Source organism: Cyprinus carpio, chromosome A15 (assembly GCF_018340385.1).
Source record: "Cyprinus carpio isolate SPL01 chromosome A15, ASM1834038v1, whole genome shotgun sequence".
NCBI lineage: Eukaryota > Metazoa > Chordata > Actinopteri > Cypriniformes > Cyprinidae > Cyprinus > Cyprinus carpio.
The window spans coordinates 15,762,936-15,789,181 of NC_056586.1; the positions used below are offsets into that span (position 1 = coordinate 15,762,936).

Consider the following 26,246-nt stretch of genomic DNA (forward strand, 5'->3'; position numbering starts at 1 on the left):
CTTGGAGCCATCTAAAAAACAAAAACTGGACCGGCACAGTAAGAAGAGTCATGTCAGGTCATTTCAAAGCATGGCTTAAGAGTGAACAATACTGCAGGTGTGAACGAGGCCATGGAGATTGATAGATGAAAATAGGGCCATTCATGAAATAAGAAAAAGAGCATAGGAGATTTTGCAATGAAAAGGCTCCACAATTAACCGTCAAACACTCTTCTTCCTCCGCTTCTCTGTGGGAAATTGCTTTAACATTTAAAGATTCGGTGGGTTGACAAAAAAAGCCATGGTACCACGCTGAGTCCCATAGAATTGCATGTTTTCTCTGGATTTGAGCATTAGTCGAACAAGAGCTGTAATTCTTTCCTTTCCCAGATTTATAAGCACTGTTATCCCTTTAACTTTATGTGACCTGCCACTCTGTACACAGCATGTCACCTTTCTCACCCGATTAGGGAGTCGTGTCATGCGTCTGTGTCTGATTTGTAGGCCTGAAACCTCCACGTCTTGGTGCAAACGTTGCCCTTCTCTGTGATAAACGCCTGGATGGATCAGTGTCTTTGACGGCTGCATTAAAAGACAGGCAAAGTTTCCGTAAAAGAGCTCTGACATTTAGTGGTGTCAGAGCGTTCAGTGGCTGAGGTGTCAGATCAGCTTAAGCAGATATGTGGCTCTGGCTGTATTTTAGCTTTATGCCAGGTTCACCTCTGCCTGAGGCCGTCTCATTTCTGCAACATTAATTTTCATGCTCTCCTGTCTTGTGTGACGGCCAGTAATATAAGGCCAAACCGCCCACATGTTCAAGTCTATGACAGATTTATGAATGATGAGTTTTTATCTCCCTCTATTGTCTCCCTCTATATGTCCTCATTCTTCTGCAATTTTGTACACTTAGTACATAATCAGTGTGTCTTTTAACTTATCAGTAGTCAAGTCAGCAGGTGTTTGCATCCTATTTTACATTGATAATTTGACTTATTTCTGTGTGAAACATAATATGATTTTATCTTTTAGAAATTGATTGGATTATAAAAAGTGTCCGTTACATACATGTAACACTGGTTGAAGTGAGGGATTGAAAACGAAAGGGCGGTTCACACGTTATATTTACTATGATATGAAAAGTCATTTATTTTCAGAGCCAGTGATTTCCCATAACATAAGCAAATGAGAAAACTTTATGCAATGTGATACTGCTGTCAAATGTAGAAATTAATTTTTTATTCAGTAAAAGCTGTTTCCATCGTAGTTTATATATTTATTTATTTTATTGAATTAAAAATGTTAAATACCCTAATATAAATACTTATTTAAATGTTATTTAATGTATATTAAATTGGATATTTTTTTTTATTTGGAAATGGCATTTGCATATTGGTGTTTAAATTCAGCATTTCATCTATTTATTTATTTAAAAAGTTTATTTTCTGAATTAATTTTTTTTTTTTTCATTTTAAAAACATTTTTGTCATATTTAATTATAGAATTTTATTAATATGAAAATAAAGTTTATATATATATATATATATATAAGAAAAAGAAAATATATATATATATATATATATATATATATATATATATATATATATATTATATATATTTTTTTTTTTTTTTTTTTTTTTTGGGTTTTATATCTTGGTGCTGTTAATCAGAATTTAAAGTGACAACCCAAATTTTGCTAGCGAGGGGAAAATACCATAAACGCCTCTTAAAATAAATTGATGTTAACTGAAAAAAAGTTGTTTCAGATAACATTTCAATCTTAGTTTTAATACCATTTCAAAGACAATAATTTTTCTCTCTGAAAACACATACACCGAAAAATCATACATAATAAGACCAGTATTATGCTGCTAGAAACATTTTTCACATCCACAGCTTTCTTTGCCAGACATTTTGGAAGATGATCAATAGAATTACGGTATAAATGAGTCTGACTTCCGCTGACTAACTCCCCATCCACTTGATGATGATTGTGATGATAACGACCTTGCGTGAACACTTCTTGGCAGCTGTTAGCTAACCATAGCTAATAGCTGTTTCAAACGGTGTGCTATTCCAGCACAGCAGCGGTAACATCCAGGCTGTTCTCCACTGGTGGTGATGGTGAATTAGGACAGAGGGAGATCTAGTGTGTGGAAAGAGTATTGACAACTCACTGCTGCACAGATCTTCCATCCATTTATTTATAAGCCCTCCCTCTCAGCTGGGAAGCTCAGCCTGTGATGTTCCAGGGAAGAGAGCACATTTAAAAAGGCGGAATTCCTCTTCCCACCCCTCTCTAGAGGATGGAGCCGATCCTGTGTCTGATCCTGCAAATACAGTATCATTAGACTAGGCTCTGCAAGGTTTCTGTGTGAAGGTAATTTCAGTTGATAAAGAAATAGACTTGTTATTTTGTATCTAGCCACACATGTCAAGTACACGGGCGCTGAGCAATACAAGCAGACAAAAAATCTGTGATCCAACTACTTAAGCTCACTTGAAAGCATTTGACCAGCCTACAGCTTTTATGTTTGTTTGAAGCACAAATGAGTTTCTCTCTGTAGTTCTCGACAGTTTCAATGCAGTTCCTCCAAGGCTGGCTTCTGTTTTCAGTCGCAACCCCGAGACTGTCAGAAATAACATACAAATAAAAGACTTTGACTTACAGGAATCATCATGGCTCAGCTCATGAGGTTTAGCCAAGCAAAGAAGAAGAATAAAAAGAGATTTTAATTAGCTCCTTTGGCAGAGTGTGTCCTTGTCTCTGTCCATGACGGCTGCAGATAATGAGGTTGGCATGCACTTTCAGGTTAGTTAATATCTGAAAAGTAGCCCATTTGAGAAGCGTTTAAGTTTAAATGAAATACTGACCGTGCCTGGCCAGCCGGTTCAATGGCCAAAGCTCTCAAATGTCCATATGTCCTCGAGAGTCAGGGAGCATTGAGAGACTTGTTCTTCATTAATCTTCAATGAGCTTACACAAGAAAACCTGCATTCACATAAGACGACCCCTCTATGATCAAATCTGAAGGACTCTCACGCTTGAAGAGTGATCTAAAAAGAATGATCTGAATGTAACAAAGCAAGCATCAGAAGTGCTGTACACTCTGTGCTTTATTAGACAGAAATGAGAAACAGGCTGAATCCTCATATCCAATTAGCTGAGAAGTGCCATGCGCCTCCAACATCTCAGAGAACAGAGCTGCACACTCATAAGCCAAATTATGTGGAATTGTTAAATATGATTGACTTTAGATATTGAAATTAAGTGTGTGAAACATTCTCCAAGTTACATCTTCAGTATCTTGCAATGGTGTGGTGCTGGATTGGCTTGGCTGAAATTACTTTCAGCTTAACTTGAAATTGGCCAAACCCCACAGGAAGCTGAATTGGAATCTGTCTATCTATCTATCCATTTGTTTAATCCATCGTTCTATTGTTCCATCCATCCATCTTATTATTCTGTTTATTGCTCTGTTGCTGTCATTTTGTATATTTCTTTTAAAGTTTGTCAATACAAGTGTTGCTTTTCAGTTAAAAATTACAATTATATTAATTTCTTTGAATTTAAAATCAATTAAGCTTGTTATATACAGTAGTAGATTGTGTGGAGACATACTGTATATGTCCAAATGAAATGTGCATATCCAATTTGACCACAATCTGAAGTTACCTTAAAGACCTGGAGATGGGCTTGTAAGGTCCACCCAATTGACCCAGTAAAGGTATCCATTGGTGGCTGAAGGTTTCCTGCACGTTCAGACTTTTCAATGCGCAAAGTCATTTAGTTTCTATTAACTCTAATCTGACACCATTTTAGTATGACCTTGAATTTAAGTTGAAATGCAAATTGGTTGTTTATCCATTTTTAATTATTGTTCTTCTGACATTTGATTATTCTAGTTAACTCTTTACTTTATATTTTACTTGTTTATTAGGAATCTATGTTGCTCAGAGGTTCTCGCGCCAGCCAGTGTATGCAGATCTCACGATCACAAACTCTCCAGTCTGATCATTAGTCACAGGTTATGGCTGCTATTTAATAGGCTGCCTCATGCTTGCCATTCTTTAAATAGTGGTTCTGTAGGGTTAGCCCCCTACAGTCACCTAGATAAAGCTCAAACAATAATCAGAGGTTATGGTTAGTACTATGAAATATAATACTTCACCAGTATTTTTGTAGCCCCCTGTAGTTAACCTAACTATATAACAACTTGAATAAAGCTGAGACAATCACCAGAGGTTATGGCTAGTACTATGAATTATACCGAACCATGCATTGTAGTACCACAGTAGTTTTTTGTCTAGCCACCCATTGCTTATGCAACTGCATAACAACTTAACTAAAGTCAAGCAGTTATTCAGAAATCTAGAATCTCACTCGATGTGCCTCATGCTCCATATCCTGAGATCTATTATGTACTTAACCCTGGACGAAGATTTGCGGAAACATACACCTTCACTTAATCTACTTGAGAAAATAATATCAGAGTAAGTCAGAATAATATCAAATTTGGCAATTTATTATTAGTCAGGTAAATATGTATTGCGCCAAATACATAGTCAATTCAGAGATATCAAATCAAATCAATAAAAGACATCAAATTCAAGATAAATCTAAGAGTAAAAGATGCATACCTGACTTCAGGAAAATACATAGTATGGAGTGAATGGACACACTACAAACTACAAGCTAATCTGGCTACAAATGTGCCCTGATCTTCTTGCAACATTTTCTTAAGTACTCAGACCAAGACAAGCATCCCCCAAATGGAGACAGGAACTAACAATTGGAATTTGTCTTAATCAAGTCCTAGATGTGGAGAGTTTACACCTTTTGGGGACAGATGCTAATTTAAATGAAAGACACTGTGAAAGGACACAATCTCTACAGTAAGCAAGCAACATATCTCTAAACTCTTAGGATCTGTATTACCTTTTAGTCTCCTTCTAGTAAGATTGAGACCATTGTACTAGTCACACTGAGACCATTCAAATGATACCAGACATGACTGTGAATATCAATTGCATTCATGTAGAACATTATGTTATGCTATTGTTGGTAAGCACCGCTAATATTTTTTTCAGGAAATCTACAATTGTAAATATTAAGTCTTTCTGTTCTTTATTAATCAGCTGTTTGTTGCTCAGATACACACATTGCCATTACAGTGATCTATTTTGAATAGTCTAGCTCTCACATATGTGTCTGTCACTCCGTGAAGTGCAGAAAAATAGTCATTGAAAGGCAGATTTAAAAGCAGTGTGGTTCCTGAGGTTGTCTGGGTTACGGCTGCCATTGTTTCCTTCTTCCACTAAAAGCCATTCCCTACTTCACAATCATGAATAACAGTAATGATGCAAAACCCTAGTAATTACATTAATGATTGGCTGTGACACAGGGTGCATGTCAGTGCAGATGGTTTAACAATGGAGCGTGATGTCAGTGGGTGGGAGAAAACATCAAGACTTTTCATGCTTTCTCATGTGCCGGCGGATTCAAGTATACACACGCGTTCGTGTTTTCTGCTGTCCGTTGTGCGTTCTCATGTATTTTTCATTCCAAACCTCGCTCATTTCTTATACATTCATGCAGGGATTTTTAAATACATTCGTATTCGAGTTAGAAAGTCTCTGCTCTGCAAATTCCTTTTCGTTCGGCTGCGAATAAAGTTTGACATCCAGTTTAATATGTGAATCCTATCTCAATGAGCACGTGTACTGCTCTAAAGTTCACTTTTCATTCTGTGTAATTGCCTCCCTGAAACACTTTTGTACGGATTGATTTGCAGCTTGAAATAATCCATTGGATTTCAAATATCACTGTGCGCCGTTATTTACAAAACAATCATACTGCCACAGTTGTTTACTTACTGTATGAAAAGGCTGCCTTTTGTAGTCTATCCTCATCCCAAATACAATGGAGCAGAAAATATCTGTTCAATTTTGTTGCCTCCATACTGAGAGAAATGCATTCACGTCACTCGGTGCGGTGGCCAATGTGTAGATAATCTTTCACTGTATTGTGAGCAGACAGACAGCGAGAGAGCGAGGCTGTGTTATTGGAGTCAGGGGGATGTGGCTGCTCTGGGTTTTACTGAAAGCATATGAGTGCTCTGATGGCCTGTCAGAGAGAGAAAGGGATCCTGGGATTCTGTCAAGATGTCTGGGAGTGTCTCCAGGCTCCCCGCCTCACCATGTGACACATGCAGCCCCGAGAATCCTTCGCAAATCTCTCAGGACACAGTCCGCGGACTCGTGTCGCAGATTCAACAACACTCTGCAGACGCGCTGTCAGTGTAGTGCTGTAAGAAAGTACAACTTATAATGAGGAGCACACTCCCCCTACGGACAAAATGGCGCTTGTCACTGGAGACGTCCACTTCCTTTGGAGAACATATGCTCCTTTTTCGGGCTGTAAAATTATACTGTTAGCTATATAGCACTTAGTGTAATTATTGGTATGAAAATGTAATGGTGAAATGAGCAAATGCACAAAAAAGTTTATTGTTTTAGTTATAGTTTTGTCTTGCTAAAATGGCTTCTAAATTTACTTATGTCACATTTTAGTTGGCAATTTAAGCCAAATATTCAAATATTTTAAATATAATTATGTAATATTTAATATAACAGTTTGATCAAAATTGGAAGTAATGACATTTATAATGATACAAAAGGTTTCCTATTTCAAATAAATGCTGTTCCTTTTCACATGGTCCAGATTTCCACAAATATATTAAGCAGCACAAGGGTTTTTAACATTGATAATAACAAGAAATGTTTCTTGAACAACAAATCAGTATATTAGAATGATTTCTGAAGGATCATGTGGCACTGAAGACTGAAGTAATGATGCTGAAAATTCAGCGTTGCCACCACAGAAATCAATTAAATTTGAAAATATATTCAAATAGAAAATAGTTATTTTAAATTGTAATAATATTTCCTACCTGGTCTCTTGGCATAAATGTACCTGGGTGCACTTTTTAGCGAGACGCGAAATACGTACCAATAAGGACATATCACAGCAGTTTACAAAATTAATGAACACTAGAGGGAGTAAAACTCTGACACCTTTTATTCCTTTTCACACAAAAAGAGTTTTGATTAATAAAGCGTATTTCCGCACAATTACTCGAAGAATATCATGTTATGACTTCAAAACAATATTAATATGCTGGGAGATTTGAAAACTGATGCTTTTGAACTTTAGCATCGCACATATCCAGCTTTAAATATATGGGTTTTCATATACGGTAGGCTTGTTCGGTAGCTCACGGAGTAAGGAGATGTACTTGAGAGGTGAGGAGCTCAAATCCTGTGTAGTCATGGTTCGACAAAGCAGTTCAAATCTGCATATAAGTAAGTTCAAATGGCACGGTTGCATCAACAAATTTTATATCAGTTTTGCATTTGTTAACACTATCAGGTAGGTTTAGGGTTGGGTTTGGTGTAGGGCATATTTCCAACACGATAGAGCATTAACTTTTAATGACAGTCCGCGGATATTTGAATTCTGAAACACCACAATACGTACCAGAAGAAACATGATAAAAACACAGCAATACATACCCATTTCAACGTAATAAAAACATGCCCGGGTTCACAAATTGAAGCAATGTTTTAGCCCAACTCAGTGGACATTTATCTTTAAAACTGCGGCGAAATGTGCAGTAAGGTAGCCTACGTAAAAACGGTGTTGCACAAAAAGTGCACAGAGGTATGTATTTTTATGAGACCAGTTTGAATATTTCACAATATTACTGTATCTGTTTAATGTTTTGTGATAATTAATTAATTAAGTGTTGTTTGTTTATTTTTGCTCATCTGTTTTCCATTAACAATATGTTTTAGTTAAAATCATTGAAATATTATCGATTTAGCTACATTTTATATAGCTACATGTTTTGTATTACCTTTCCAATTGTTGGGGGGAGGGAGGCATCAGTAAAATCGAGATGAAGACTGTTGGTCAATTATTGGTATATTACTGGCATTTCATTTCTGAGGCATTCTGCACTGTAGTTCCAGTCATTAAATTCTGTATAATTTGAACGCTCTCTCTTTAGACCTAAATTATACAGCAGGGATGTTATTATACAGTCACACTTTGATAGTGAAGCCCATTTCATTAAGTCATTTTAACTAAAAATTAATAAAGGGCATTGTCTTAATCACAAAGTTGCAGGAGCTCTCTTAAAAAAATCCATTGTCCCTAACTAAATTAATATGTTTCCAGGTTGTTATTGGTAATGAATTATCAGATAATTATTAAGAGGTAATTGCAGTGCAAGTTTCCCCTGCTTTCAATAATACAGAGCAGACAGCTGCTCTTTCATTTGCATTTAATGGACATGATATGGCGTAAAATCTAACAGCAGCCAATGGAATTAAATTGTGGTTGTTTCAGAGTCTGGGCGGAGCGTGTGCGTGCATTTAATTAATTGATAGCACTGACCACCTGCTCATCTGCACATTAACTATCAAACAGCCTTCATTAAGAGAACTGTAGTAATTATGAGAAATGATATTACCTGTGCTGTGAAAGAATGAAGATCTTAGAGATATGAAGGAAGGAGGTCATTTGCATATAAAGAGCGTCTACCCATCAGAGCTTGAATAACAATGTGTCTGTAAGGATCACATCTAGTCCCATCCTTTTGTCCATAAAAGCATCTATTAAATAATTCAATGCAAATATAAATAAAACACTTTATATCTGAATGACACTAGTGTGAAATACAGGCTCTCCTCAGAAGACTAGTTTCAACTAGCACTCGAGCATATAGTATGTGAGAAGGGCAGATTCATTGAGCAAGCACATGGCAGTAAGAGCACCTCAATCAAATCACAGGCTATTATACTCCCCCGCTGCCACTATTTGAAGTCATTTAATGTTTTGCAGGGCTGTGGGATCCTGAACTCTCAAAGTTGTGCTTGGGTTTGGCCAGTTAACGAGTGTTTCCCGCTGAGCCGTTGGGCCGTGCTGTGACACACCATTGTTTTGTCATTTATTGACCGTTCTCTATGCCCTCACATCATTAGTAGGGCTGTATGAAAAACATGCCAGCGTGAACACGAAGATCACTCTGCTACCAAATGTCTATTTGCTTTTATGAAATTATATGTGCTGGCACTGAGTTACGGGGGTGTGCTGGAGCAAGACATTTAGATGACATGAATTATACTTCAACGCTTCCATAAAAGAGAGAGTCTGACAGTGAGATGTACGTTTAATGAAGCAAAGGATTTTTACTGTCTCCGTGTTTTGTCACTTGAGGTGTCAATGCAAATAAAATAGGTGTGGGTTGCTTTTATTTCCATGGGAACAAGGCAGATTTTGCTTTGCTGATGAAACCTCTACTTTCTACTTCCATGCCACTTGGTATTTTTTATTTTTTTTGCCACCACCTACAGTATGATCTCCCTGTACCTCTTAAATTGAACAGAAAGTCATGTAGTGGAAGATAAGGAGTGCATGATGGTGTGGCTTTTTGTACATGAAGATTTTTTTTATTCTTTTTTTATTCTTTTTTTTATTTTTTTTTATTTAGTCAGTGTAACCCAGCTTAAAAAAAGTCAGCTATCTAACTTACTTCATTCATCCTCCTTCTTTGCTTGCACACTGTGTTTTTGGTGTGAAACAGGCCCAAGATGTCAGTAGATTCCTGTGTTGTTCCTAGTATGTCTCTTAGGGATCTACTTCATGATGTCCATTTGCTCCCTCCACATGGTCCAGGTTATTAGGAAGTGATGTAGAAGCCAGTCTTAAATTGAGGGAGATTTCCCTTGCGTCTGTGTCCTCTCGGACTGAGCCACTCACATGCAATCAGCCTCACTAAGACATGATGAGCTTGGAGTCAGCGAATCCCTGCCCATACTTCATAAATAAGCAAATGAGGATATATTTTTTATTAGCTCATGTAATATGCAACAGATTTAATAGCACAGTAATTTCTGTAAGTGTACTACTATCCTGCTGTACTACTCATACTGGGGAAACTGCATGACACAAGAGTGACATCATTTCGATGTGTTCCCTGATAGCAATATGTACACACACACACACACACACACAAAGAGGCATTTCATGCTCAGAATCAAAATGAAGCTCTGCTTATCAGTGATTTTTTACGGTTGTGTAGACCGTGATCCTGTACAAGCACTGGCAGAGTGGAAGCCCAGACACTTATGGATGTGAACAGCTCCACTAGTTCTTGACATGCTGTCAGGGCAGCCTGACACACAGCTGGTCACTGTGGTCTTATCAAACAGCAGTTGGGGTCCAGTCTGAAGATAACAAATATTCACCCAGCAGGCACCACCTCACCGAGACCCCTCTGCAGCTTTATCTAATAGTGTCTGTAAAAGCTATGAAATCCATTATATAGCATTTACACTCTTAAAAGTGAAGGCTACAGTTAAAACTAAAAATGATTTATAGCTCGATGTTGTAGGAGAACCTGATGAATTTCTGTTTTGATGGAATGAAATGCATGCACTGGCATGCACAACACCTCTGTACCATTATCTGTATTGTCCAGTAGTAAAGATTTAATTGTGCATTTTCTTTTCCTCTTTTTACATTAAAGGGATAGTTCACCCAAAAATGAAAATTTGATGTTTATCTGCTTGCACTAGATGAAAGGGCATCACCAAATTCAGACTGATGCTTTTTCTTTGCACCCTCTTTCAGGAATTCAATCTGATCTGTGACTTTGAATGGCATTTGGTGCCACCAGGATTGATTCTCGGAATGAACCTGCAAAAAAAAAAAAAAAAAAAAAAATCAGTCCAGTGTTTGCAGTTTTTGTCCCAGCTGTCAAAATTTACACTGTATGCACTTTGAGATGAATAAAAACACTATATACTCTCTGAATGCATCTGCCAGGAAGGTACATCATTAGCTGATAATCCATCACAAATCATTAAAGCTCCATTCCTTATAATACATTATTGCATGTAGATAAAACAGTAGAGCAAAATGCTATATTGCTGAAATAATCCATTTGATTCCCAGGGAATGGATAACTCAATAAAAAAAGCTTTAATTAGTTTACTTCAGCTAACATACCAGTTGATGTTATCACCGTTATGATGGTAATCACAATAAAAGGCTACAGCTGGAATGAATTTTAAAATACACCTCCGATGTTGCAGAAGACATGATTCAGACACACAGACTTGAAAAAAAAAAATACAAAAATTCTGTCTGAATAACTTGACTCAAAATGTATTTTGGGTAACCTAATTCTGCAGTTCAATAAAATGGACAGCTGGCTGTATGATGATTCTGCCCCTCATAGTAAAAATCTGTGTTTTTGCTTGGAGAAATCTCCTGTAAGAGAGCCACAACTGCTTTTTAGTGTTATTATAATTTATGGTCAGAAAAACTACCCAACAATAACAAAACTTACCAATTGAATCAAATAAACAACATTTATAATATATGTTAGCAAAACTTGCATTGATCAGGGTTGCAAATAAACCTTCATTCTCCATCCTTTACCATACCCTGGCCTGCCTTCAGAATGTACAAGAGGTTTTGTGAGCACATTGCATATGCTCAAGGCTTTTATGTGTTTACAGCTGAAGATGCATTGAGCCAGAGGCATTGAGCATGTTTGTTTAGAAGACTGAGATGCACCAAGTCAAGTTCCTGACTCATATTCAGAGCCTTCAGAGAGTTCCAGTGGTCTGTGTGGATGGAAATCTGTTTGAGATGTATATACATGGAAAGCATTCATAGCAAACAAATCTTAACAGTGTGTGCCTGTAAGTGGATGACAGTGTGGTCATCTTTCACCTATCACTACTTTAACGATACAGTAGTCTATAATATAATTCAATTGTTCTGAGAGGATCACGGAGTGTACAGCCAAAGAAACAACATCAACAACAAAAAACATAATTCTAAATGTTTTTCTGATTTGAGACTTTTCAGTATGTGTAGTCAGATGAGATGTTGTTTGGCTTAATGTCAGTGTTATTATTCTATGGTTATTTTTGTAACTTGTTACAATATAAAAAGTCTGTCACCTCAGAAAAACGAATCCTGTCCTGTCAGATGTTAGACTGTGCTCATGCTTTATTTGTTCATCTCTGAATCGTCATTGTGTTGCATTGCATTTTGCCCCCCACAATAAAAACTACAGCGCTATAATAATAAAAGTATTTAAGACCGCAGTCTGCTGAAAAACTGCTGAATCATGATGGCAGAATTTACATTTTTGGGTGAACTATTCCTTTAAGTAAAACCACCCAACTAAACCATGGGGTTCGTCATGGTGACTGGACATACATCGCCCCATCCTCACCTTGTCCACCCCTGGGCCTTCCTCCAGGGCACGTAATGAAGCACATTAGCACTGCATATGTTGCTGTCTAAGTGGTTGCCAGCTAATCTCCACCTTGCCAGTTCCCACACAGTCATCTCCAGGCTGCATTACGACACTCAGTCTTTATTGCCTATGAAGCCACCCAGGCAACTTGCGAGCATGTGATTTAGTGTCGATCGGACAGCTCCACATAAAGCTAGTCTCCAGTGCCCCCTCCGTATTAGTCTAATTGAAATGGAAGCAGAGGGGTAATAATGCTATAACAACCCGGCAGTGCTGGCGCACGGGCCCTGCTGTGCTGAAACAGCATTAATAAACCATAAATAAAATAGATGGCTAAGGGAGTGAAGCCCCCCCACCCCATGTGTCGGCTCATTGAGTTGTTGAAAGGAGTGCTCCCCTTCTCAGCATCGAAATTAGACAGTCATGAGGGGTATAGATCCACATGCCCCGCCGCTGCAGGCACTGAGCTCTTATGCATATGCACCAGTGTAACAGGGTGGAAGTCAATGCAATACTCATGAGCAAGGCATAATTACTGTTAGATGCTCTGGTTTAAGACTAGAGAGAGAGAGAGAGAGAGAGGAGGCAAAACTGTCTCATCAAATACTAAAATATACACCAAGCACTGGGCTGGAATTAGGGTATTTTTAAATTGCCTCTAGAGCTCAACTTTTGAAACATCACAGACCAGAACGCAGGGCTTATTTGGTTCTTATTCATTTAGGCATAGTTCACTTAGGATGTTCATTTTGCATGCATTTCAAAGAAAATTTTTGTCTGCTAATGTTGTAAATTATACAGGAACCTCCTAACTTAGTTGGTACATTATAAAAAATGTACTGCACTGGTTGCACCGCAATTTACCAAAAAGAAATGTGTAAAAAGAGTTGTTTGTTTGTGAATCAGAATACAATGGTTACCCCGGTTGGTTTTCATTTGTTTAAAAAAAAAAAACCTATTTAAAATAAAGATGTGTCCACGGATCAGACTACACTGTTTGTGCAGTAAGTTTTTTAATTTGCTAAAAATAAATTATTTAAAAGAGTAATTTCTTTGTAAATCAGTCTACACTAATTGTGTTCTATGTTACTGATTTATTAAAAAGAACCGATTTAAAAGAGTCATTCAGACTTCACTGGTATCACAGTATGTTTTTGAGTCATTAAAAACCAGCAATTTTAATTTGAGAATCAGACTACACCGGTCAGACACTGCTTCATTTAATATTTCATTAAATTAAAAATATATTTTTCTCTATATTTATATATACATTTATATATCATATATAAATGCATTTATCTTTATGAATTAGTATATAATTATATATAGTATTATTTATATATTATTTATTATTGTATAGTATTTAAACTGCTTTCCAAACACTGGAAATGTGATTGATCTGTTGGTGACTGCGGTAGTGTGTAAGTGTATGCCTTGTTTTTGTTGCTTGGACTAATACTTGCTGCTAGGAAGGATTTATTTGTACTGCTCTTTCATTTTTTTATATAACCACATGTCAGTTAAATTATGTATTAATTTCCCAAAATTTCTTGGCAACCATAAACAAACTACAGTTGCACAGTGTTTACACCTTAAGCTAGTGGAGCATCAACATGGATCAAAACTAAATTCCTTTATAATCAACAAAGCTTTGTAGACTGTGGTTGCTCATCTGTGACAGTTTGCAGAGTGAACTATGGTTTTCTGCTTAGTGGCAGATTTTTTTATGTATGTACCGCAGAATCTCAACATGGTGCACAAAAAAATGCTCTTCAGGGGTGTGGATGTCAGTTCTGTATAACCCTCGCTTACTGGCTCCTATATTGTTGCTGAGGTGCACCACCCCATTACGCAGCTCAGTGAGGAAAAAGAATTGCAGTGATTTATCAATCTGTGGCTTTCTTAGACACAGGAATCCAACCTGAGCCAGCAGAGGGGAAAAAAACTTAAACAAAAACATTAATTCTGTTTGACAGGGCCCTCTACCTCTCTAAACACCACCACAGGATCAGAGACCAGAGCGAGAGTGATTCTCACATGAAACACGGCGGTGATTCACTTTTGCTGTTGGTTCAGGATCAGATACGGATAATCTCAGCTATGAAAGCAATACTACAGGGCATTGTATAGCACCATTTAATTAATGCCTGACACCTGAAAAATTGCTGTAATATTTTAGAGCAGACTCGTTGGTAGCAGCTTCTGTGGCCTCTAAAGTGAGATAACATTTCTTTTGGGAAAGGATAGCATCTCCATCATGTGTAATACAACTTGACATTTTTACCTGTTATTTACTGGTGTAATTGAAGCCCTCATGTTAGCCGTTAGAGACTAGCCCTTTGAGAGCTCTTTGCTTGCTTTTCTTGCAGAAATGTCAAATCATCTCTTTGGCTAGCATTTACTTTGCCGTATTGCATTGCAAAATCTGTGTTCTGTTGACTATCCCCCCACAATCCAGTTTAACCAGGCATTATGTACACTGAAATAGGACCGTGTCCAAGTAATTCAATTAAACCATAATTTAGTTCTGCACAAAGACTTCTAATTTTATGTAAATTAGGCTTATTATATATAGTGCTTTATTCAACAGGTAAAGTATGCCAGGTCTCTGTAGTCTGCTGCGTGAAAATTATTCATCACAGATATTCTTTGGGTGTTTACATAGTTATTTACCTGATATGCATAATTTATGCACATTTAAATACAGTTTATATCTCAAAATTCAGACTTTTCCTCAGAATTGCAAGGTTTTATCTCGCAGTTTTGAGTTTATAACTTAAAGTTCTGATGAAAGTATACATTTTGAACTTTTTCTCAGAATTCCTAGAAAAAAAGTAAAAATTGTCACAATAACCTTATTTATTTATTTATTATTCCATGGTGGAAACAGGCTTAAATAATATCAAAACTGAAATCATTGTATTTAAATTTTTTTGAACTAAAACTAATAAAACTAAAAAACTATTAAAATTATGTTATGAGTTATTTACAGATTCAGTGCATTCAAATAAAAGAGCTATTGGGTAGTGCAGTTCTTTATTAATGATTTCTCCCCTTAGTGCTGGAAATAATTCGTGCTCGGCCTGTTGTAGTTAGCTAAAGAATTTGAGAGCAGATATGACACGGATCCAAGCCAGGTCAAAGGTTATAATTTATCTCCCCTGTGCAAATTTTCTGGCCTCAGGCTCAGTCTTGTCATTGGTGACAAAATCAACACCCACACACTGCTCTGAATTTCAACAGCTAACAATACGGCTGCCGCAGACACATCGAGACAGGGAGAGATGAGACCTGAAATGTCTGTCATAAATTGCAAAAACATTCTCCAAGAAGGATGGGTAGGAGGAGACATAAAAAGCGGTTCTTAGCTCGATGGCCACTTGCGGTCTAACTTGGATTTACCACATTGGCCTCCTTAAAATTGTGTCACTTATCAATGACGGTCACATGCTTATCAAAGACTCCTTCGTATGCAGACACCGTTCTGTACATGACTCGCAACTGAATTCACTGTGGCCTTGAATTTTGACCTCTTTCATTTCAAAGAAAAATATCTGTCTTTTATGTCTTTAGTATTCACTGCATCTTGGATTGTTGATTTTCATAGGAAGTAGGTAAAAAAATAGAAAATTCCTGCACTGTTGTAGCTTGCAAAAGTGTATTTAATAGCAGTGCTTCGGCCCAAGACCTTCTTCGGGCATTTTGAAAGGGTGAAAGAGGACTTGCAAGCCAACAGAGATAAATGGTGAAATGGCTTTTGTGGACATTGCTTGAGAAAGTATTGACAGTCTGGTTTAGTGCCGGGAGCCTGGCAAGACAATGGTCAATAAAACCTCACTTAATAGCCCTATCTAGAAGACCAAAGCTTATGTATGAGGACATTTCAGGAGGTTTTATTTGGGCCAGTCTTGTAACTATGATTATTTAAATGCATTTTATTATTGGAGCATTATTTACTTCAGTGACACATAGAAACAAAATGAAACGTGTGGTTGCAGTGTGTGGACCAGTCTCTGCAAAACTCTATGTAAAAGTCAAAATGGAAATAGTGTCCAGTTAAAAATTATCTGCACTAGTCTCAGAGGTAGAGAAACTTTTGCTCTATTGTGACCATTAGACCAAATGTGAGCCTAATCTATCATCTTAGGCAGCAAATTATTGTCTCCATGCATCCCAGCTGGCCCATTCTGGCTGTGAAAACAGACAATGTTCAAGGTTTGGGTTTATTTGTCATCTTTGAGATGTCCCTTTCACACAGAAAAGGTCGGTTGCGGTCTGGAGGACGTGGAGAGAGGACATGCATTGGGGACAGACCCTTGGAGACCATATTAAACTGAGAGAAAGAAAGACAGATGGAGTTTGTTAAGATAATAAGTCTTCTTGAAATAAGTGGGAGTCGCTGTAATGCAATATTCATACTCCCCACAGACCTTAGTCTCAGTCTAATGATAGTTTTAGAGCAGCTTCAGACGTTAGTTTAAATAAGTGTGGTGTACTGCAGTTTTAATCATTTGCCTAATCAGTTATTCGTTTTCTCTCCATTACAGCATTTGTATTAAGTTGCAACTTCCCAGATAGACCAGCATATGGTGACGTGTCTGTCACCAGCCTGCATGCAGGAGGAGAGGCCTATTTCTACTGCTTCAGTGGATACCAACTCCAGGGTCCCTCCACCCTCACGTGCCGCAATGCCACCACACCCTACTGGAGCGGCAAAGTGCCACGCTGTCTTGGTAAGTCCCCAATATTTTCTATTTTCTTCATGCATTCATTCAAAGACGTGTTAGCGTAAGGAATTTAATTTAATTTAATTTTATTTTATTTTATTTTATTTTATTTTATTTTATTTTATTTTATTTTATTTTATTTTATTTTATTTTATTTTATTTTATTTTGAGTGGTTTTGTTTTGTTAATATATTTATTTACCCAAATATTGCTTTTATAATAAGGAACTAGAGGTAAAAAGCACCAGACTACAAACCATGCAAATCACTGTTCATTGCCAGAATACTTACATAATAAATATGTTATTATGAGGTTGATAGAATCACTGAACTTGTCTTTTTTTAGTTTTATCCAGCCATTGTCATGAAAAGCCTCTAATTTATCAATTCTTTGTTTGCGCAAAGATACCAAGAAAGGAGGTGACAATTTCCTGGTTTACATGGAGCATCTTAATTCAGCTGAAGAACATAAATTTGACTCCTTCCTGTGGTCGGCAACGGTTTAATCCAACCGTTGGTGACAAATTTGCCAAATTTGCTAGACTAGTAGTTGCAAAATGACAATTTAGACATCTTTGCTGCTTAAATTATACTTGCATTCTGAAATAATGTCAAGAATTAAAGTGTATTAACAAAAATAGTTTAACATTTCTGCTTTTACACTCACTGAATGATGATGACATCATTTACCTCCATTAAGTGCCTTATTCTAAATTATTATTATTTAATTAAAATAAATTAAATTTTTTGTTTTTTTTTTTATTAAAAGAAATTACATTTTTTTGTGCTAATTGACATTATTCCCTAAATGTGGTCCATTGAGCTTCTCTTGTATTGAACCCAGATGATTCCTTTAGCCTGTTATTAATGGATCTGGGCTGCTAATATAAAAGGTTCAAGTTGCTTGCAGGTAGTGGTGAACTTGAAGTAGAGACTAACTAACATGTCACATGTGCCCTTTCACCAGCTAGACTCTTAATTGCAGGTTACTCCAAAGGGATTGTCCCAGTATTGAGCGCACTATAACAAAAGCAACAGCTAAATGACAGTTAATTACCAAATCTGCAGTATTTGATCTCTGCCCCTGAGAAATTCAATTATGAAGCAGTAGCACTAGTATTCAGTACTGCTATCTTTACAAGTACATGAAAATCTATGAAATGGTAGCTTCTGCTTTTAATGAACCTTATTTCATTTGCATATAGACGCCAATCATAAACACAGCCTCCTCACACTTGCTGATTTGCATCATTGTGAAGCCTCCCTGGACTCATTCACTTGCAATTATCCTTTGTTTTGTTTCTTTCTCTGTCTCACCATAAACATACACCCACAAGTCATCGTGTCATTTAGACGCAGCCCCTATACTTTGGGCTCAAAAACAAACCTCATGCCTGTATAAATATTTAGTCCACACAGGTGTGATTTAACTTGACTGGGGAGAAACTCCCGGTGTGGTTGCTCCCTCCTCTTTTTAAGTTAATTGGAGCTTGATCATTGATTTTGGTTGGTATGGTGGCAACAGAAGTGTTTGTGCTACAAGGCAGTGAATATTAACAACCGTACCCCCTCAAGGCAGCCCATTCTGACAACGTGATTGACAGGCCTGCCTCTTCTGCATAAATAAGGACTTTTTGCGCCTCAATCTCTTCAGAGAGCCGAATCCCAGAGCTGGAACTCTTCCCTCTTGCATGACAAACAGAACAACATCTCCGATTGCAAACAAGGCTGGGCTCCCTAAAGGAGGGCTGTTTTGTTGAAGGATCTCATTTAGTGCTTCAGAGGCACGACTGAGGTGCAAGTTGTGAGGTGGTCTTGTAAGCCTGCGGCTGCCAAACATGGCCTACAGGACTTGGGTTTCTCAGTCTCACCATTGATTCGGAGTGGAATAGTATAAACGTGCCGTTTTAGAAGTGTACCCCTGCCATGCTGATGCAGGGCCGGGCCAGACTGTCAGAGTCTGATTACTGATCAGCATGGGCTTTGGGTCCAATTTAATTACGTTCTGTCCACCTGACTGAAGGTATCCTCCTCCTCTTCCAAGCACTTTTTTTTCATTGCCTTTAAGAAAAACCTTTAAGTTTAAATCATTGTGGTCTAAAGGTTCTTGAGTCAATGATGTGGCACTCATTTATTCATTTATTAACTTGTCTATTAATTTATTCAGAAATACACTGACAAGGCAATTTATACACACTATGACTCAAATGCACCTCTTTTATGATGAGCATGTTTTTCTGAACTAAGGTGTTTTTTATGTCTTTGTGGGGCTTGGATTTTAGCATGACAGCTTTGATGAAAACACCTGAAATTCTTTAAAATAAATAAAATAAATGTTTGTTTGTTTTTATAAAACTGGTTTCCTGCTTATTATTTTACTCTTTTTCTTTAAGTCTTGTGATATGTGTATATGATATGTGTACATTTATGAATACTGTTGTACATTTTAACATATGTAGGTCAATAAGTTTCTTAACAGATAATTTTACCTTTTATGACAAGGCAAGGTTAGTTTAAGGTGTAGAAAATGTTAAATTAATAATTAATAATATTTGTATTATTGTAAACTATTAATTATCTTAAAAATTTAATATTAAGGTTTTATACTATTTAATAAATCTATTAATATTTCAATTAATTTTTTTATATTTTATGTTAATATTTTTGTTTTAAAATATCATGAAGTTGTACACTAACTTGTATTCAAGGCGTAAGGAAAATATGTAAATACTTTTAACTTAATGGATAGCATTTTTACTTTTTTAAAAAAAAATTATGTATGAAACCAATATTAATCCAAAGTAATTTTTTTAAGGTCTTGGCACATGTGTTTTAAACTAGATTTTTCATACTCCTAAACAGATGTGTCCAGAATCGCATATGGTTGAAGAAGATCTTTATGATTGTTAAAAACATATGTTTTATGTATTAATTTGTATAGTATGAATAAAAACCCAACGTACTACATCCGCCTTGTTATTTGTCATGTGACTTGTGGCATCAGTTGTGTCTCTTTACTGTCATTCAAAACTGCTCTTCATGGGATAGAAAATGTTTAAAAAATGTCATCAAGTAGTAGGTGATCTGGAAACAGTTTTGAAATACTATGAATTCAGTCATGCTACTCAGTTCATAAACTATTTTTCCCCTTCTATATAGTATATATGCATATTTGTACATAGGGACTTTCTGAAAGTCTCTTGTGCCCTCACTTATTATGTCATCTTACTATTTTTGCTACATTATTGTGTTTTGGACAGGGGTCTAGTCATTATGGTCATACACTATATAAAAGAGTTTTGTTATCTACAGCTCAAAGCTCGCTCTGAGGGCTTACTTGACCTCTAGCTCTCTTTTATTCTTCTCAATGTCATCTGTCTCATTCCATTTGTACCTTGAACAGTGGCCTGCGGTGGAATGGTTAAGAACACGACTCTCGGTCGCATTGTGTCTCCTGGTTTCCCTGGCAACTACAGCAACAACCTGACATGCCACTGGGTGCTGGAGGCCCCTGAGAGTCAACGGCTGCACGTGCACTTTGAGAAGGTGGCCCTCGCAGAAGACGATGACAGGTCCGTGCCAGTCAACTCACACAGTACTCAGCTATTATACACTAATTAGTCATCTGATGTTCAAAGAGACAGTTGGAGAAGCTCAGAGGGTCTCTTCACAGTGCCATCACACTCCAAATGTGGTGCTGCTCTTCAGGGCATTATCTGCTACGGCGAAAGTGAGGCATGATAGGAACAGCTGTGAGTGTGTGAGTGAAAGTGGATGAAAGTTTCTGAGATCAGACACTTGCTCTTCTTTAAAATAATTTAGAATAATCAAATCCCCTCGTGCAGGCATGGAGACAGTGATTAGAGCCCACTCCGGGGCCTCAGGAGGAGGATTAAGTTATTTTTATTAGCAGTGTCCGCTTTTTCTGCAGGCTTTGCTAACAAATGGACTTTTAATGAGGTCACTTGCTGCTCAGCTATTCAAAATCATATCAGGCGATTATTATGCAAACTGCCATAAGACAGTACTAGAAATCAGAGGAATGTTACATCTGCTGCCAAACAGATTCTGTTGAGAGATTCGTTGTTTTGAACCAAACTAAACCCTTCTGTTTGGTTTATGTCTGCAGGTTTCTGATTAAAAACGGCAACCACATTGATTCGCCAATTTTGTACGACTCGTACGAGGTGGAATACCTTCCGAACGAGGGAATCGTTAGTTCCACCAGACATCTCTTTGTGGAGTTTACGACGGATGGATTCGGCACCAACACAGGAGTAGCCATCAGATATGAAGGTATGGACCAACAAGACTTTTTAAATTACATGAACCCTAAATGTTGTAATCTGATTGACATATTAGTTTACATCTACGTAACACGAACAAAACATTTCTCAGTCATAAGTGCCATTTTTGTCATGATGTCAAATCTAAAAATAAAGCAATGGATGTCAGAAGAGCTTTTTTTAGCCAATATTTAGCAAATATATCTCCTCCACTGACCAGTTTGTAAGATTTAAAGCATATGCAAACACACAGCATGTCCGCCAGGTGTTTTTGACACTGATTGAGGAAATAGTGGGATTCCAGCTTAACAGGATGTCGTAATAATGAGGACTTGATAGCAGCCAGCATCTTTTCTAATCCATCCTCTGCTGGTTAGTCCCTGAGCGGGGCCGTACACGGTGACGGTTACCAAGTTCAAACGTTGTTTGAAGAACACATGTCCTCTACTGAGCCTGAGGGCTGTGGTGGAGACAAAGAGCGTACCTTCTGGCACATTCCCCTTGTTTCTTCGATTCACACCAAAGATCTCTTCTCCCATGTGCCTTGCTAAACACTCCTTAGATTCATGGCTCAAATGAGATTTATTCAGATTAAATCAAATGGAAATCGAATGAAGCGGGCAAATGCAACCCGATAAGGTCATTAAAATGAGTTTTAACTGGAAACACAGAAATCGCATTCCTATTCCCTCTTGACAGGTCAGTCGAACGTGCAGTTACAGGGATGTCATGCACACCTCAGGACCTCACAGTCATTATCCAGCAAGATCAATCTAATCTCATTTACCATGTCACAATCCGATTATGCTATCTACAATATACTAATGTGCCTTCACGGCAACCTGTAACAATTCGGCTTGTCTTCTCACACTCCAGACGCCTCTCTGAATTTAACACCAGGCAGAGTGCTCAGATTTTAATAGTCTTTCTGATTGAAGAGCTGTTCTCCTGTTCTGCCATCATGAACAAAATGGATCTGTTTTTATCAATTTCAGTAGACTAGCAAAACCATTGATCTGTAACTCTGTAGGTGTTGAGAGCCCACACGCAGAATACTCAGTCCTCTGAAGGCCTTTTAAACCATAACCATGTAAATCTATGTAGTAATTGCAGTTGAATATAATATTTCTATTTGTATTTGCTGAAATAGATTATTTTCATAGTATTGCCTTAATTCTTAGAGATTAATTTATCTTTCAGTGTAATTTAGTTTTGTTTTTTGACCATGTTCTCTATGGTTGTTCTCTCAGTTTGGCCCAGAGAAACTAACTTACAGCTAAAGTTTCTGTTTCATACCTTAAACACTACTGATCAAATGTTAAGGGTTGGTAAGATTTTTCGTATTTGTTTTGTTTTTGGTTTTTTTTTTGTGTTTTTAAAAGTGTCTTATGATCATCAAGGCTGCATTTATTTGATCAAAAATACAGTAAAAACAGTAATAATGTAAAATATTATTACAATTTAAAAAAAAATGTTTTCTATTTTAAGATATTTTAAAGTGTAATTTATTCCTGTGATGGCAATGCTGAATTTTCAGCAGTCATACTCAGTCTTCAGTGACACGTGGTCTTTCAGAAAGCATTCCAGTGTGAAATGTGGTACAATTTTCAGGATTTCTTTGATGAATGGAAAGTGAATGGAAACAGCATTTATTTGAAATATAAATAATTTGTAACATTATAAATGTCTTTAAAGTCACTTTTGGTCAATTTAATGTATCCTTGCTAATTAAAGAGTTCTGCTTTGTTTCAAGAATCAATTTTGTCCGAGATATTTTTTCCTAAAATGCAACATTTTGAGACATACAGTAAAAGAATAAAACTGGCAGTGTGATTTTCTCATGAGAAAAATCTTTCTCACCATTTAATCTAATTGCTGCCAGGGAGAAATAACTGAGACATTTCATTTATTGTTTTTCATTCCTATTGGGACTTCACTCATAGCAATGACATAAAATGCACATAAATAATATACCATCTGGAACTTATTGCTCTTATTTCCATATAAATCTGACTTTTAAGTTTATACCATCTTATGTAATGATTTTTTCTGTGCTTTTAAGAGAGCAAGAACTGATGATTAAAATGGCTTATTTCTACTTCTTTTAGAGAACGGAGCCAGATGAAGCCAAAGATAAATAATGCAAATGTGTGTCTGGGGAAGGGGATTGGGGGAGGTGGGTGAAAACAGTTTGCTGTAATTGGCAGAATCGCCTGTGTTTATTAAACAGAGAGCGAGGCTGAATGTAAAGCTGAATGTGGGTAGTCTAATCTAGCTCACGCTTGAATGAGGCCGGACCCGGAGGGATTTCAAAGCCAGTGTTTATCCATAGTCTGAACATCCTCATCTTAAGTCTTCTCCTCTCGCTCTAATCTCTATTCTACATTCTTAGACGAGCACAACAACCAATAACAGTTCAGCCAGGCGTGACGGTTTGTTGTTTCCCTGAGTGAGTTTGTTCATTCAGGTTTCACATTTATTCACGTTGTCAGGCCGTCTCTCTTCCTTTTACGCCCGTAAGTGGCCTTGCAAGTCTGGCTAAGGTTGATTAACTAACAATCTCCTTCCAAGGGCAACCCAAAACCTTGGGTTTGCTTTCAGGAAGATTATGATTGGTGGGAAAGTAAAATGCTGCACATTGCTTTGCCACATTTAGCAGACAAATTCTTTTAGAGTGCCATCTAAAAATGCTTTTACATTTGGACTCCGCGCAGTCCTTTCGGACGAAATTATTTTGTGAAGCTGTTATAGGCTGAGTCAAGCAGACTGGTTGTCTGTGTGTTTTAAGCTCTTCTGAAATCAGATGCTTGGTGATAGTGTTTGGACTGTGATGTGCGTCTCGGAGTAGGTGATTTATGTTGTGTCCTTTCAGCTTTTGCAGCCGGGCACTGCTACGAGCCATTTGTCAAGTACGGCAACTTCACCACCACTGACAGCACCTACACTGTGGGCACGGTTGTGGAGTTCACCTGTGACCCCGGATACACCCTGGAGCAGGGCTCTGTTATCATCGAGTGCATGGATCCCAGCAACCCTCAATGGAATGAGACTGAGCCCGCCTGCAGAGGTGTGTGAGAATGTTTGCATATGCATATGTTTGCATATGCACAGTATACCAAGCTTGGGCCAAATTCAGAATTGAAGAATTGGCTGCCTTTCAGTTCATGAGAGTTAATGTGAATCTGTCCGCAAGGCTGATAAACTTTCAAACTTTAAACTTTTTTCCCCAAAACTTTCAAATAAGGCTTTGTCAAGTCAACATGTTTGTCTTTGTCTGAGTTCAGTTCTTGAGTTCAGTTCATTTTAATTCTTCTTCCTTTCAAACTGAATTGCAATTCTGCATCCTATTTGCAACCTCACTCCAAATATAATTCTGAATGGTGCACAACCCTGTAGTTTATTGAATTCAATAAAATTGCAACCATATTTAACCATAAAAATGACTAAGCACCTCCAAACCAGTTTATTTAGGCACTAAATGCACTAGCAAATATCACCACACTTTATTTTATTTAAGTTGTGATGAAATGGAAGTAGCAACAGATCTTTTCATCTGCATTGTGATGTGCCAGAAGGAAGTCTGTCGTTTCGCTGGAACATTCGAGATAAGATAAAAAATTACTGGGTCACAATTAAAATCTTAAAAATTAAAATTTTCTCTTGTTCATGGCTGCAGTTGTTCATCAAAAGTTGATAGAAAATCATGTCAAAGAGGATCATATCTAGCCATGTATCCAAATGCATTGATTTAGCTAATTTGCTTAATTAATCAGGTGCTAAAATAACACAACATGCAACATATAACACATTTGCTTCTTGAATTCTCTCCTCCTTGTTCACATGTGAGGGTATATGCATAGGCTATACATTTGTGTGTTTCTATGTATAATCTGCATTAGTTAGCTGCTGAAGAGCTCTACAGGCAGCATGTACAGGTACAGTACAAGCACCTCACATCATTTTAGTGCCTTTTCTATGTAATCCACTACATCCTGTGTCACCTGGATGGGTTTCAGACACTCTTAGCCACAGTCACGCGCCTAAAGCAGCACTAAAAGCATTAAGCCATGGAGGCTAGTAGCAGGTGCACAGAACCAAAGAATGTGACAGAATACCTCACTCATAAAGCCCCAATTCCACTCCCACCTACACACACACAGTCCCATCTTATCTGACCCGTTGCTCAAGTACATTTCTCTAGCCTCACAATAGAGTTTGGATTGAAAGGATTTAATACTGCTGGCTCCAGCAGAGGGTCAAGACAACAGCTTTTCCATCTGAAAATGTGCTTACAGCCAGCTAAGCCAGTGTAGTGGTGTGAAAAAGGGAACATTTAAAAAACAGGAAGCCTCAAGTTGTTTATTAATCTGGCTGGAATTTTCCACATAGACCCCAGTCGGATTAATCCAGAGCTTGAGGGGGTCACCTATGCATCAAATTGGGATACAAAATGCCAGAACTTTTAAAAATTTGGTGCTTTTGTATAACCATCAATGTTGTTATTGATAGATTGTTTCATCTTAGTTAAAGTATTATTTTTAAAAGTATTAAAAATACTTACCTTTCTTTTTGACCTCTGTTTGCTCTCTCTTTGGTTGCATTGCAGCGGTTTGCAGTGGAGAGATCACAGATTCAGCTGGGGTGGTGTTGTCTCCAAACTGGCCTGAAGCCTATGATAAGGGTCAGGACTGCATCTGGGGGATCCATGTTGAAGAAGACAAGAGGATCATGCTAGACATCCAAGTGTACGTCAAAGTGAATGACATATTTACACATGATCCCACAGAAATCTTACACAGTCCTTTCACAGTTTTGAGAGAGATCTGTATCTATCAGCCAGGACTTTTATTTCTGTTCTACAGTGATGAAAATCTTATAAAATTTAACATAGAGAAATAAATTGCATTATATTGT

General features: G+C 37.3%; 1 protein-coding gene across 1 annotated transcript in view; it reads left to right on the forward strand.

Annotated features, from left to right (window-relative positions):
* The window catches only part of LOC109104359 (seizure protein 6-like), a 152,893-nt gene that overhangs the window by 113,595 nt on the left and 13,052 nt on the right, over positions 1 to 26,246 (forward strand). Inside the window, 5 exon segments of the mRNA XM_042771699.1 lie at positions 16,868 to 17,053; positions 20,450 to 20,618; positions 21,176 to 21,342; positions 24,205 to 24,399; positions 25,939 to 26,077. Coding sequence (XP_042627633.1) covers positions 16,868 to 17,053; positions 20,450 to 20,618; positions 21,176 to 21,342; positions 24,205 to 24,399; positions 25,939 to 26,077 — 856 coding nt within the window.